Source organism: Phalacrocorax carbo, chromosome 12 (genome assembly GCF_963921805.1).
Source record: "Phalacrocorax carbo chromosome 12, bPhaCar2.1, whole genome shotgun sequence".
In the NCBI taxonomy this organism is placed as follows: Eukaryota; Metazoa; Chordata; class Aves; order Suliformes; family Phalacrocoracidae; genus Phalacrocorax; species Phalacrocorax carbo.
In genome coordinates this window covers 23,817,345-23,829,836 of record NC_087524.1, presented here as the reverse complement: position 1 = coordinate 23,829,836, position 12,492 = coordinate 23,817,345, and the positions used below count along the sequence as shown (strand labels likewise).

The following is a 12,492-nucleotide window of genomic DNA, read 5'->3' as shown; positions in this document are numbered from 1 at the left end:
CATACCAGTTCCCTCCCAGTATATTCCTGTTCCCTCCCAGTACATCCCAGTACGTCCCAGTTCCCTCCCAGTACGTCCCAGTTCCCTCCCAGTACGTCCCAGTTCCCTCCCAGTAGATACTAATTTCCTCCCAGTACATCCCAGTTCACTCCCAGTTCCTTCCCAGTAGATCCTGGTACATCCCAGTTCCCTCCCAGTTCTACCCAGTACATCCAAGTACAAGCCTGTACATCCTAGTTCCTCCACAGTACATCCCAGGCCATGCCAGCACATTGTAGTGCCTCCCAGTACATCACAGGTCCCTCCCAGTACTGGGAGGGACCTGGGATGTACTTGGAGGGAACTGGGATGTACTGGGATGTAATGGGAGGGAACTGGGATGTAATGGGAGGAACTGCGAAAGAAGTGGGTGTGAATTGGGAGGGAATTGGGATGTACTGGGATGAACTGTGAGGGAACTGGGATTTACTGGATGTACTGGGTGGAGACTGGGGTATACTGGGAGGCAGTGGGCGGGAAGTGGGAGTGAACTGGGACATCCCAGTTCCCTCCCAGTACGTCCCAGTTCCCTCACAGTCCATTCCAGTTCACTCCAGTATATCTCAGTACATACCAGTTCCCTCCCAGTATATTCCTGTTCCCTCCCCGTACATCCCAGTACACGACAGTTCCCTCCCAGTACGTCCTAGTTCCCTCCCAGTACATCCCAGTACATACCAGTTCCCACCCAATACATCCCAGTTCCCTCCCAGTACATCCCAGTACATCCCAGTTCCCTCCCAGTAAATTCCAGTTCCCTCCCAGTCCATTCTAGTCCCTCCAGTACATCCCATTTCCCTCCCACTACATCGCAATGAATCCCAGTTCCCTCCCAGTACGTCCCAGTTTCCTCCCAGTACATCCCATTTCCCTCCGTGTACGTCCCAGTTCCCTCCCAGTCCATTCCAGTTCCCTCCAGTATATCCCAGTACATTCCAGTTCCCGCCCAGTATATTCCAGTTCCCGCCCACTACATCCCAGTTCCCTCCCACTACATCCCAGTACATCCCAGTTCCCTCCCACTACATCCCAGTTCCCTCCCACTACATCCCAGTTCCCTCCCAGTCCATTCCCAGTACATCCCAGTACATCCCAGTTCCCTCCCAGTCCATTCCAGTTCCCTCCCACTACATTTCAGTACGTCCCAGTTCCTTCCCAGTACATCCCAGATGATCCTGGTACATCCCAGTACATCCCAGTTCCCTCCCAGTCCATTCCAGTTCCCTCCCACTACATTTCAGTACGTCCCAGTTCCTTCCCAGTACATCCCAGATGATCCTGGTACATCCCAGTTCCCTCCCAGTTCCTTCCCAGTCCATTCCAGTTCCCTCCCACTACATTTCAGTACGTCCCAGTTCCTTCCCAGTACATCCCAGATGATCCTGGTACATCCCAGTTCCCTCCCAGTTCCTTCCCAGTCCATTCCAGTTCCCTCCCACTACATTTCAGTACGTCCCAGTTCCTTCCCAGTACATCCCAGATGATCCTGGTACATCCCAGTTCCCTCCCAGTTCCTTCCCAGTACATCCCAGTACGTCCCAGTTCCCTCCCAGTCCATTCCAGTTCCCTCCCACTACATTTCAGTACGTCCCAGTTCCTTCCCAGTACATCCCAGATGATCCTGGTACATCCCAGTTCCCTCCCAGTTCCTTCCCAGTCCATTCCAGTTCCCTCCCACTACATTTCAGTACGTCCCAGTTCCTTCCCAGTACATCCCAGATGATCCTGGTACATCCCAGTTCCCTCCCAGTTCCTTCCCAGTACATCCCAGATGATCCTGGTACATCCCAGTACGTCCCAGTTCCCTCCCAGTCCATTCCAGTTCCCTCCCACTACATTTCAGTACGTCCCAGTTCCTTCCCAGTACATCCCAGATGATCCTGGTACATCCCAGTTCCCTCCCAGTTCCTTCCCAGTCCATTCCAGTTCCCTCCCACTACATTTCAGTACGTCCCAGTTCCTTCCCAGTACATCCCAGATGATCCTGGTACATCCCAGTTCCCTCCCAGTTCCTTCCCAGTCCATTCCAGTTCCCTCCCACTACATTTCAGTACGTCCCAGTTCCTTCCCAGTACATCCCAGATGATCCTGGTACATCCCAGTACGTCCCAGTTCCCTCCCAGTCCATTCCAGTTCCCTCCCACTACATTTCAGTACGTCCCAGTTCCTTCCCAGTACATCCCAGATGATCCTGGTACATCCCAGTTCCCTCCCAGTTCCTTCCCAGTCCATTCCAGTTCCCTCCCACTACATTTCAGTACGTCCCAGTTCCTTCCCAGTACATCCCAGATGATCCTGGTACATCCCAGTTCCCTCCCAGTCCATTCCAGTTCCCTCCCACTACATTTCAGTACGTCCCAGTTCCTTCCCAGTCCATCCCAGATGATCCTGGTACATCCCAGTTCCCTCCCAGTTCCTTCCCAGTCCATTCCAGTTCCCTCCCACTACATTTCAGTACGTCCCAGTTCCTTCCCAGTCCATCCCAGATGATCCTGGTACATCCCAGTTCCCTCCCAGTTCCTTCCCAGTCCATTCCAGTTCCCTCCCACTACATTTCAGTACGTCCCAGTTCCTTCCCAGTCCATCCCAGATGATCCTGGTACATCCCAGTTCCCTCCCAGTTCCTTCCCAGTCCATTCCAGTTCCCTCCCACTACATTTCAGTACGTCCCAGTTCCTTCCCAGTCCATCCCAGATGATCCTGGTACATCCCAGTTCCCTCCCAGTTCCTTCCCAGTCCATTCCAGTTCCCTCCCACTACATTTCAGTACGTCCCAGTTCCTTCCCAGTCCATCCCAGATGATCCTGGTACATCCCAGTTCCGTCCCAGTTCCTTCCCAGTCCATCCCAGATGATCCTGGTACATCCCAGTTCCGTCCCAGTTCCTTCCCAGTCCATCCCAGATGATCCTGGTACATCCCAGTTCCGTCCCAGTTCCTTCCCAGTCCATCCCAGATGATCCTGGTACATCCCAGTTCCGTCCCAGTTCCTTCCCAGTCCATCCCAGATGATCCTGGTACATCCCAGTTCCGTCCCAGTTCCTTCCCAGTCCATCCCAGATGATCCTGGTACATCCCAGTTCCCTCCCAGTTCCTTCCCAGTCCATCCCAGATGATCCTGGTACATCCCAGTTCCCTCCCAGTTCCTTCCCAGTCCATCCCAGATGATCCTGGTACATCCCAGTTCCCTCCCAGTTCCTTCCCAGTCCATCCCAGATGATCCTGGTACATCCCAGTTCCCTCCCAGTTCCTTCCCAGTCCATCCCAGATGATCCTGGTACATCCCAGTTCCCTCCCAGTTCCTTCCCAGTCCATCCCAGATGATCCTGGTACATCCCAGTTCCCTCCCAGTTCCTTCCCAGTCCATCCCAGATGATCCTGGTACATCCCAGTTCCCTCCCAGTTCCTTCCCAGTCCATCCCAGATGATCCTGGTACATCCCAGTTCCCTCCCAGTTCCTTCCCAGTCCATCCCAGATGATCCTGGTACATCCCAGTTCCCTCCCAGTTCCTTCCCAGTCCATCCCAGATGATCCTGGTACATCCCAGTTCCCTCCCAGTCCATCCCAGATGATCCTGGTACATCCCAGTTCCCTCCCAGTTCCTTCCCAGTCCATCCCAGATGATCCTGGTACATCCCAGTTCCCTCCCAGTTCCTTCCCAGTCCATCCCAGATGATCCTGGTACATCCCAGTTCCCTCCCAGTTCCTTCCCAGTCCATCCCAGATGATCCTGGTACATCCCAGTTCCCTCCCAGTTCCTTCCCAGTCCATCCCAGATGATCCTGGTACATCCCAGTTCCCTCCCAGTTCCTTCCCAGTCCATCCCAGATGATCCTGGTACATCCCAGTTCCCTCCCAGTTCCTTCCCAGTCCATCCCAGATGATCCTGGTACATCCCAGTTCCCTCCCAGTTCCTCCACAGTACATCCCAGATGATCCTGGTACAAGCCTGTACACCCTAGTTCCTCCACAGTACATCCCAGCACATTGTAGTCCCCTCCAAACACGTCCCAGTCCCCTCCAAACACGTCCCAGTCCCCTCCAAACACGTCCCAGTCCCCTCCAAACACGTCCCAGTCCCCTCCAAACACGTCCCAGTCCCCTCCAAACACGTCCCAGTCCCCTCCAAACACGTCCCAGTCCCCTCCAAACACGTCCCAGTCCCCTCCAAACACGTCCCAGTCCCCTCCAAACACGTCCCAGTCCCCTCCAAACACGTCCCAGTCCCCTCCAAACACGTCCCAGTCCCCTCCAAACACGTCCCAGTCCCCTCCAAACACGTCCCAGTCCCCTCCAAACACGTCCCAGTCCCCTCCAAACACGTCCCAGTCCCCTCCAAACACGTCCCAGTCCCCTCCAAACACGTCCCAGTCCCCTCCAAACACGTCCCAGTCCCCTCCAAACACGTGCCAGTACAACCCAGTTCCCTCCAATTACATCCCAGTTCCCTCCAATTACATCCCAGTGCATACCAGTTCCCTCCCAGTACATCCCAGTCACGGCAAGGCACCATCCCCCTTTCACACGAGCAGATGCGGGTCTGCAGCAGGTGGTCTCCAGTGCCCCTGGATTGCAGCAACAAGCTGCCGCTTCCCAGTACCTCACACCACCAGCACCTCACTGTGCTTTTGCGGTTAAGGGATGGTCTCTCCCAAAGCAGCGCGGGGGGACAACCGGCAGAAGAGGCAAATCCAGCACTGAGGACTGTTCACTGCTTCCCCAGCCACCCTCCCTGGTTGCAGAACTGCTGCAGCACATCGAGGGCAGGGAGCAGAGCCCAGCTCTGCACCACCAGCACTTCCCTGGGACACAGACAGCCTGAGGGGAGCCTGGACCTCCCCACACACCCCTCCAGAGACAGACAGAGCACACCCAGACACCCTCCACCCAAAGGCCCTTTCCCACCCCGGCTGGCAGGTGCCATGGACTGCCTACCTTCTTGAAGGATGTCAGCAGTTTGATGCTGACGAAGCCCATCTTCTTCTTTTGGACATGTTTCAGAAGGAAAGCATCCTTGGCCAGGTTCTCATCAGAAAGGTAGAACTCCACCTGGGACACAATCCTGCGGACCAGCTGCGGGTCGGGGGTGGAGGAGCTGCAGTCCAGCCGATCAGCCCCCCAAACATCGCTTCCATCAGAGAAGCTCCTGGCAGAGCAGCAGAGACAGGGGTGTGAGCTGGTGGCCTTTGGGATGCACAGCACTGCCTGGTCTCAGCTACAACAGTGCAGACGGCAGAGACACCGCAGAGACCCAGGGCCATCAGCTACAGGGGAGCAACGCCAGCCTGCACCCCGCGTGCCTCCCGATGTTGGGAGCACCAGTGCCAGACCGTGAACCCAAATCCATCCCAGACAAGGGACACATTCCCTTGGGGACAAACACGAGGCAAGAGCAGGGCTCAGCCCCCCCACTCATCCCAGCGGCCACGTACCCGTTGAAGCTTCTTAAGAAGTCCTCCTGGCTGAGCAGGGCGAGCGAGCGGCTCTGCGGTGGAAGGAGATGCCGCGCCGGGAAGGAACTCCTTTGTTCCAGCTGAGGGGTGCTGCAGCTGGGCTGGGAACCGAGCCCTGAGGCCACCCCGGAACTACCCAATGACATTGTCCTTCACCTGGGACATTACAAAGGAGAAGCACAGTGCTAGGAGGCTTCCCAACTGCAGCCAGCCCCAGGGCAGAGCCCTGCTCTGGGCTGCAGCCCCCAGCCCAGGGATGGGGGAAGCAGAGGCAGCTCGTTGCTGTGCCCTTACCTGCTTAGCAGTGCTGAGAAAGGCAGAGAGAACTGGCTTTACCTCCTAGAGACCTGCAAGCAGCAGGCCCCAAACCTCCCCTCCTCCAAACTAAGGCTCCTAAAAGACAAAGTGAAATGAAGACAGGTAAAACCCTTAGAGCACCCAAGCTGCTGGCTTATAAAGGCAGCCACTCAGAATGAGCTCCTGCAGGCAGTTATGGGCCTGCCCCCTCTGAGACCCACCAGGCTCCAGGTGAAACCTGTCTGCTGGTTAAACAGCCCCAGCTCAGCCCCGGGAGCAGCCATGATTGCTAAGCCAGGCCAGGTGGGCAGGGGAGGGGCAGAGCCACTGGGACTGGTACCGGTACCGGTACCCAGTGGTGCCCGGTGGTGCCCAGCAGGGTGGTGAACTGCTGCCATGAGGCATCTTGATCTGTGCCTCAGTTTCTGTGTCTTGTGCAGAGGCAGTAACAGTGACATGGAGGTGGAAGGAGGGTTGAGTCCAGGGCACTCTTTGGGCTCCTGGTGGTGCCAGAGTGACAGGCAAAGGTCTTTCTTCCTGCAGCACTATTCCTCATGCCAAGGAGAGGGAGCAGAAGAGCCCCAAGAATGGGCTGAAGGCCGGGGAAGGGCACAGGCCCCCTGGGAGGGGGTGACACTGTGGGGCAGGATGGCCCATAGCTTCAGTATGAGATGGGGAAGGAGGCCCGGGATGAAACTCATCCTTGATGCTTGACCCGCCACCATGGGCAGCGTGGAGATGGGAACATGGCTGTCAGAGCAGCGGGGGCTTGGGCAGGCAGGGTGGCCGTGCCAGGCCGGGGGCGATGCCAGGGCACGGTGGGCTGCCCAGGCGGCCGAGAACCGGAGCTGCCCATCTGTGCAGGCATGGAGTTTAGCCGATGTTGCTCTGTGCCCTGTGGCCACAAGGACCAGCCAAGGGCTCGCCACGTGTCCACCCTGAGCTCTCAGAACAACCTGTCACCAGACTGGCAGCACCTCCCATGCGGGCAGCCTGGTCCCCGGCTGCAGCACTGCAGTCTCCCCTGCCCAAACACCCTGCCCCAGCCATGCAGGGCTGCTGCCGATGAATCCCCGGGCTGTGCCGCACTCTCCGGCTCAAAGCTCGTCCTTCTGGGATGAGTCCTGGGGACCGGCAATGCCGAACCTCTTCTGGGGTGTCACAACCCCCCGTTTTCCCTGGGGGCGGTGCACTTGCTGTCACTCCCATACCACCTCCTGCCACTCTCTGCTGGTTGGGAAGCGTGTGTCGGTGAGATGGTGGGTGGAAGAGAATGTCCTGGGGTGAGAGGTGGCCTGCCTGGCAGGGGAGCTGGCAACAGCCACGGTCCCTGAAGGGTGGTGGCACTTGGTGGCAGGGGACAACGGGGGCACACCTCACCTGAACTTGCAAAGGGTGGCAGGACACTACAGGGCCGAACTCCACCCTCCCACCCCATCTACGCTGCCTCTAGACTGGAAGTACCTGCTGCTGCCAACCAGCCTTTGCCCACGCGCGGGCACGGCCTGTCCCTGGCAGGCAGCAAGGGGCCGCGCAGGCAGCCCCGCTTCCCCCGGCCTTCGCTGTACTGTGGAGGAACTAGGATGTACAGGCTTGTACTTGGATGTACTGGGTGGAACTGGGAGGGAACTGGGATGTACCAGGATCTACTGGGATGTACTGGGAAGGAACTGGGAGTGAACGGGGATGTACTGCGATGTATTGGAGGGAACAGGAATGGACTGGGAGGGAGCTGGGATATACTGGGAGGGAACTGGGATGTACTGGGATGTACTGGGAGGCACTACAATGTGCTGGGATGGCCTGGGATGTACTGTGGAGGAACTAGGACGTACAGGCTTGTACTTGGATGTACTGGGTGGAACTGGGAGGGAACTGGGATGTACCAGGATCATCTGGGATGTACTGGAGGGAACTGGAATGGACTGGTAGGGAACTGGGATATACTGGGAGGGAACTGGGATGTCCCAGTTCATTCCCACTTCCTTCCCACTACCTCCCAGTACATCCCAGTTCCCTCCCAGAATCCCCCCTGCCATGTACAGGGACACCTTCTACCCGATCAGGTGGGAGGGAGGGGAGACGAGGTATTTGGGGAGTGGCAGGGCGGTGTTGGTGGGTGGCAGTGGGGGTATGGCTGGGATGTGGAGGAGGTGGGGGGAGTGAGTGGTGGTTGAGTAGGGGTGGTGTGCTTTAGGGGGTTGGTTGGGGCAGAAGGGGATGTCGTAGGTTTGCTGGTATCTGTTGTGTTGGTTTCTGTTTCCATGAAAAGCTGTTCCTGCAAATGTCTGTGTGCCTGCGTGGAGGGGGAGGGAGCACAGGGGCCACCGGGAAAGGGCACCCAAGGGGTACAGAAGCCCTGCTGAGCCCCAAATCACAGCCAGCGAGCCCCAAAGGGCACCAAGACACAGCCAGGGCCGACTCACTGCCCACAGGGCAGGCAATGGCAGGGGGACAGCACGGACACCGGCTTCCCCGGGCAAAGCAGCCCTTTGGTGGGGGAGCCACGACAGACAGCTCCTTGCAGGACTCACGGACACAGCCTCACGCAGAAAGCAGCACGGGGCCCCTGGGACAGGGAAACAGCTCGGGGGCTGGGGAGGGCACAGACACACCCCAAGAAGGCCTGCAAGGCCTCCGTCTTGAGCACGAACAGCGTCCCCTCCAGCAGGGACAGGGCTCACTGCAAAGGCCCTCAAAGCCAATCAAGACAATCACACCCTTCCTCACTCCCACCTCACTCAGCCCCAGAGACCGGCTTTGCCTCCCTCACCCACCAAAATAACCCAAATCACCCCCAGAATGGTGAGGGAGGGAGCTGCAGGCCAGCCAGGGAACCCCCTCCCCTTCTCTGCCTCCACCTTGGGCAGCTGCAACACCAAATAGGATTGGGGGAGGTTTGGGGGTGAGAGGGTTTGGGAATAATTAAAAACCTCACTGCAGCAGCCAGAAAGTGCCTGGAAGATTCATCCCTCTTTATTGCCTATTTCCCATCCGAGATCCACAACGTGGGCCAGTGCAGCCAACGACGACTTCGGGGAGCCACCTCAGCTTTGCGGGTAGGGCTTGCAGAAGGTGCGGGGTAAGGTCCCGTCAGAGCAGCCCCCAGCACCGGCGGCCGTAGGGGATAAGCCCCTTCCTTCGGGCATTGCTGTGACGCCACTGGGGTGCTGGGAGCCCCTCTGGAGCCTGCACAGGCGCGCTCTCGGTGCCACCAGCATGGTATGGCGCAGCTCCCGGGGTCGCTGCTGCTCAGCATCTCGTCTCACATGCTGACCTGCTCTGAGCATCGTCATCAACTGACAACTACCATCCCCTGCACCAGCTGCACCACCACTGCCCGCAGCTCTCAGGGCCCACACGGAGTTATTCTGATCGAGTGAAGTGGAAACGAAAAGAAAGAAAAATCCCCAAACCCAAAGGTAAATGAGCCTCAGTGCCGGAGGGTGAGCTTTCCTCTCCCCATGCTGCTGCTGAAGCCCTTGGTGCCATCAGGAACACTGGGAGGCGAAGCACCCCACCCCGCAGGCCAAGGGGCTCAGGCACCCGATTCCCTGCCAGGGAATTTCTGGGAGGAGGTGTGGCATGCAGAGCAGGCCTGCTGCCCCTGGGTGCCCAGGTATCCACCCCGCTCCGCTCCCCCAGCCGCAGCCGTGGGGCCGCTCCGTGCTGGAGCGGAAGCCGTGGCAGCCACCGGTGCCCAAGCCCATCCTGAGCGGGGGGAAGACTGTCCTGGTGAGGAGCGATCTTGTAAAGGTGTTGCTAAAGTCCCTGGGCTGGAAGGCGCTGCATGGGCAGGTGGGTGCCGAGGGTTCCGTGTTCAGGAGCAGGGACGGTGACACTGGAGCATTGCCTGACTCCGGAGAGCGGTAGAGCAGGGAGCCCCCAATGCCATAGGGGAAGATCATGGCCGCCGCCTGCACCTTCCAATCCCACTGGTGAACCAGCTTCTTCGCCACCTCCCTCTTGTTCTGAGGTTCCTTCTTGGAGACCTTCCAGCAGAGCCAGACCACCCTGATGCTCTCACCGCACCGGTGGCTTCGGCGGCCGAGGTGCTCAAAGGCCCTGCGGGCGCTCCCCAGCCTATCGTACTCCACCAGGGCACAGCGCTTTCTCAGCAGCTCGGGGAAGAGCGACGTGTATTTCCGCACATCCGAGGGCAGCTTGCGGCCCGGCCGCAGGATGCGGATGGATACAATGGCACCAAAGGGGCTGAACATACTCACGATGGTCTCGATGAAGTTATTCTGGATCGGCAGCAGCTCCCAGGCCAGCAGCAGTTTGCTGGGGGAGAAGCTCCGCAGGGACTCGGGCAGGGGGACCCGCCGCCTCACTTTGGTGCCCTCCTTGTTCACTTCCAGCAGCTCCGAGAACCGCAGGGCGTAGAGTGTGAGCCGCCAGTCACGCGTCAGGTATTTCACCTGTGGGAGAAAGGGAGCCACTGCGTCCCCATGAGTGTCCCCAGGCAGGGACCACCCTCAATCCATCATCCAGGCAGGCTGAAGTCACGGCAAGGCACCATCCCCCTTTCACACGAGCAGATGCGGGTCTGCAGCAGGTGGTCTCCAGTGCCCCTGGATTGCAGCAACAAGCTGCCGCTTCCCAGTACCTCACACCACCAGCACCTCACTGTGCTTTTGCGGTTAAGGGATGGTCTCTCCCAAAGCAGCGCGGGGGGACAACCGGCAGAAGAGGCAAATCCAGCACTGAGGACTGTTCACTGCTTCCCCAGCCACCCTCCCTGGTTGCAGAACTGCTGCAGCACATCGAGGGCAGGGAGCAGAGCCCAGCTCTGCACCACCAGCACTTCCCTGGGACACAGACAGCCTGAGGGGAGCCTGGACCTCCCCACACACCCCTCCAGAGACAGACAGAGCACACCCAGACACCCTCCACCCAAAGGCCCTTTCCCACCCCGGCTGGCAGGTGCCATGGACTGCCTACCTTCTTGAAGGATGTCAGCAGTTTGATGCTGACGAAGCCCATCTTCTTCTTTTGGACATGTTTCAGAAGGAAAGCATCCTTGGCCAGGTTCTCATCAGAAAGGTAGAACTCCACCTGGGACACAATCCTGCGGACCAGCTGCGGGTCGGGGGTGGAGGAGCTGCAGTCCAGCCGATCAGCCCCCCAAACATCGCTTCCATCAGAGAAGCTCCTGGCAGAGCAGCAGAGACAGGGGTGTGAGCTGGTGGCCTTTGGGATGCACAGCACTGCCTGGTCTCAGCTACAACAGTGCAGACGGCAGAGACACCGCAGAGACCCAGGGCCATCAGCTACAGGGGAGCAACGCCAGCCTGCACCCCGCGTGCCTCCCGATGTTGGGAGCACCAGTGCCAGACCGTGAACCCAAATCCATCCCAGACAAGGGACACATTCCCTTGGGGACAAACACGAGGCAAGAGCAGGGCTCAGCCCCCCCACTCATCCCAGCGGCCACGTACCCGTTGAAGCTTCTTAAGAAGTCCTCCTGGCTGAGCAGGGCGAGCGAGCGGCTCTGCGGTGGAAGGAGATGCCGCGCCGGGAAGGAACTCCTTTGTTCCAGCTGAGGGGTGCTGCAGCTGGGCTGGGAACCGAGCCCTGAGGCCACCCCGGAACTACCCAATGACATTGTCCTTCACCTGGGACATTACAAAGGAGAAGCACAGTGCTAGGAGGCTTCCCAACTGCAGCCAGCCCCAGGGCAGAGCCCTGCTCTGGGCTGCAGCCCCCAGCCCAGGGATGGGGGAAGCAGAGGCAGCTCGTTGCTGTGCCCTTACCTGCTTAGCAGTGCTGAGAAAGGCAGAGAGAACTGGCTTTACCTCCTAGAGACCTGCAAGCAGCAGGCCCCAAACCTCCCCTCCTCCAAACTAAGGCTCCTAAAAGACAAAGTGAAATGAAGACAGGTAAAACCCTTAGAGCACCCAAGCTGCTGGCTTATAAAGGCAGCCACTCAGAATGAGCTCCTGCAGGCAGTTATGGGCCTGCCCCCTCTGAGACCCACCAGGCTCCAGGTGAAACCTGTCTGCTGGTTAAACAGCCCCAGCTCAGCCCCGGGAGCAGCCATGATTGCTAAGCCAGGCCAGGTGGGCAGGGGAGGGGCAGAGCCACTGGGACTGGTACCGGTACCGGTACCCAGTGGTGCCCGGTGGTGCCCAGCAGGGTGGTGAACTGCTGCCATGAGGCATCTTGATCTGTGCCTCAGTTTCTGTGTCTTGTGCAGAGGCAGTAACAGTGACATGGAGGTGGAAGGAGGGTTGAGTCCAGGGCACTCTTTGGGCTCCTGGTGGTGCCAGAGTGACAGGCAAAGGTCTTTCTTCCTGCAGCACTATTCCTCATGCCAAGGAGAGGGAGCAGAAGAGCCCCAAGAATGGGCTGAAGGCCGGGGAAGGGCACAGGCCCCCTGGGAGGGGGTGACACTGTGGGGCAGGATGGCCCATAGCTTCAGTATGAGATGGGGAAGGAGGCCCGGGATGAAACTCATCCTTGATGCTTGACCCGCCACCATGGGCAGCGTGGAGATGGGAACATGGCTGTCAGAGCAGCGGGGGCTTGGGCAGGCAGGGTGGCCGTGCCAGGCCGGGGGCGATGCCAGGGCACGGTGGGCTGCCCAGGCGGCCGAGAACCGGAGCTGCCCATCTGTGCAGGCATGGAGTTTAGCCGATGTTGCTCTGTGCCCTGTGGCCACAAGGACCAGCCAAGGGCTCGCCACGTGTCCACCCTGAGCT

The 12,492-nt window shown here is 58.8% G+C and overlaps 1 protein-coding gene across 1 annotated transcript; it reads right to left on the bottom strand.

Annotated features, from left to right (window-relative positions):
- Positions 1-465: 465 nt before the first annotated feature.
- On the bottom strand, positions 466-11,396 carry LOC135315544 (la-related protein 6-like). Its single transcript, XM_064464487.1, has 5 exons — positions 11,230-11,396; positions 10,733-10,943; positions 9,416-10,209; positions 4,974-5,184; positions 466-498 (listed from the first exon to the last, which is right to left on the bottom strand). Exons 1-5 carry the CDS (start codon positions 11,394-11,396, stop codon positions 466-468), a joined length of 1,416 nt encoding a protein of 471 aa, XP_064320557.1.
- Positions 11,397-12,492: the final 1,096 nt, after the last annotated feature.

Bases quoted from the DNA above. Each gene is read 5' to 3' on its own strand.
- LOC135315544 (XM_064464487.1), bottom strand. From the start codon at position 11,396: ATGTCATTGGGTAGTTCCGGGGTGGCCTCAGGGCTCGGTTCCCAGCCC. The intron at 10,210-10,732 runs GTAGGCAGTCCA...TTTCTCCCACAG, and splicing joins TGCTGACATCCTTCAAGAAG to GTGAAATACCTGACGCGTGA. The intron at 5,185-9,415 runs GTGGATACCTGG...CTGCTCTGCCAG, and splicing joins GGCTGGGGGAGCGGAGCGGG to GAGCTTCTCTGATGGAAGCG.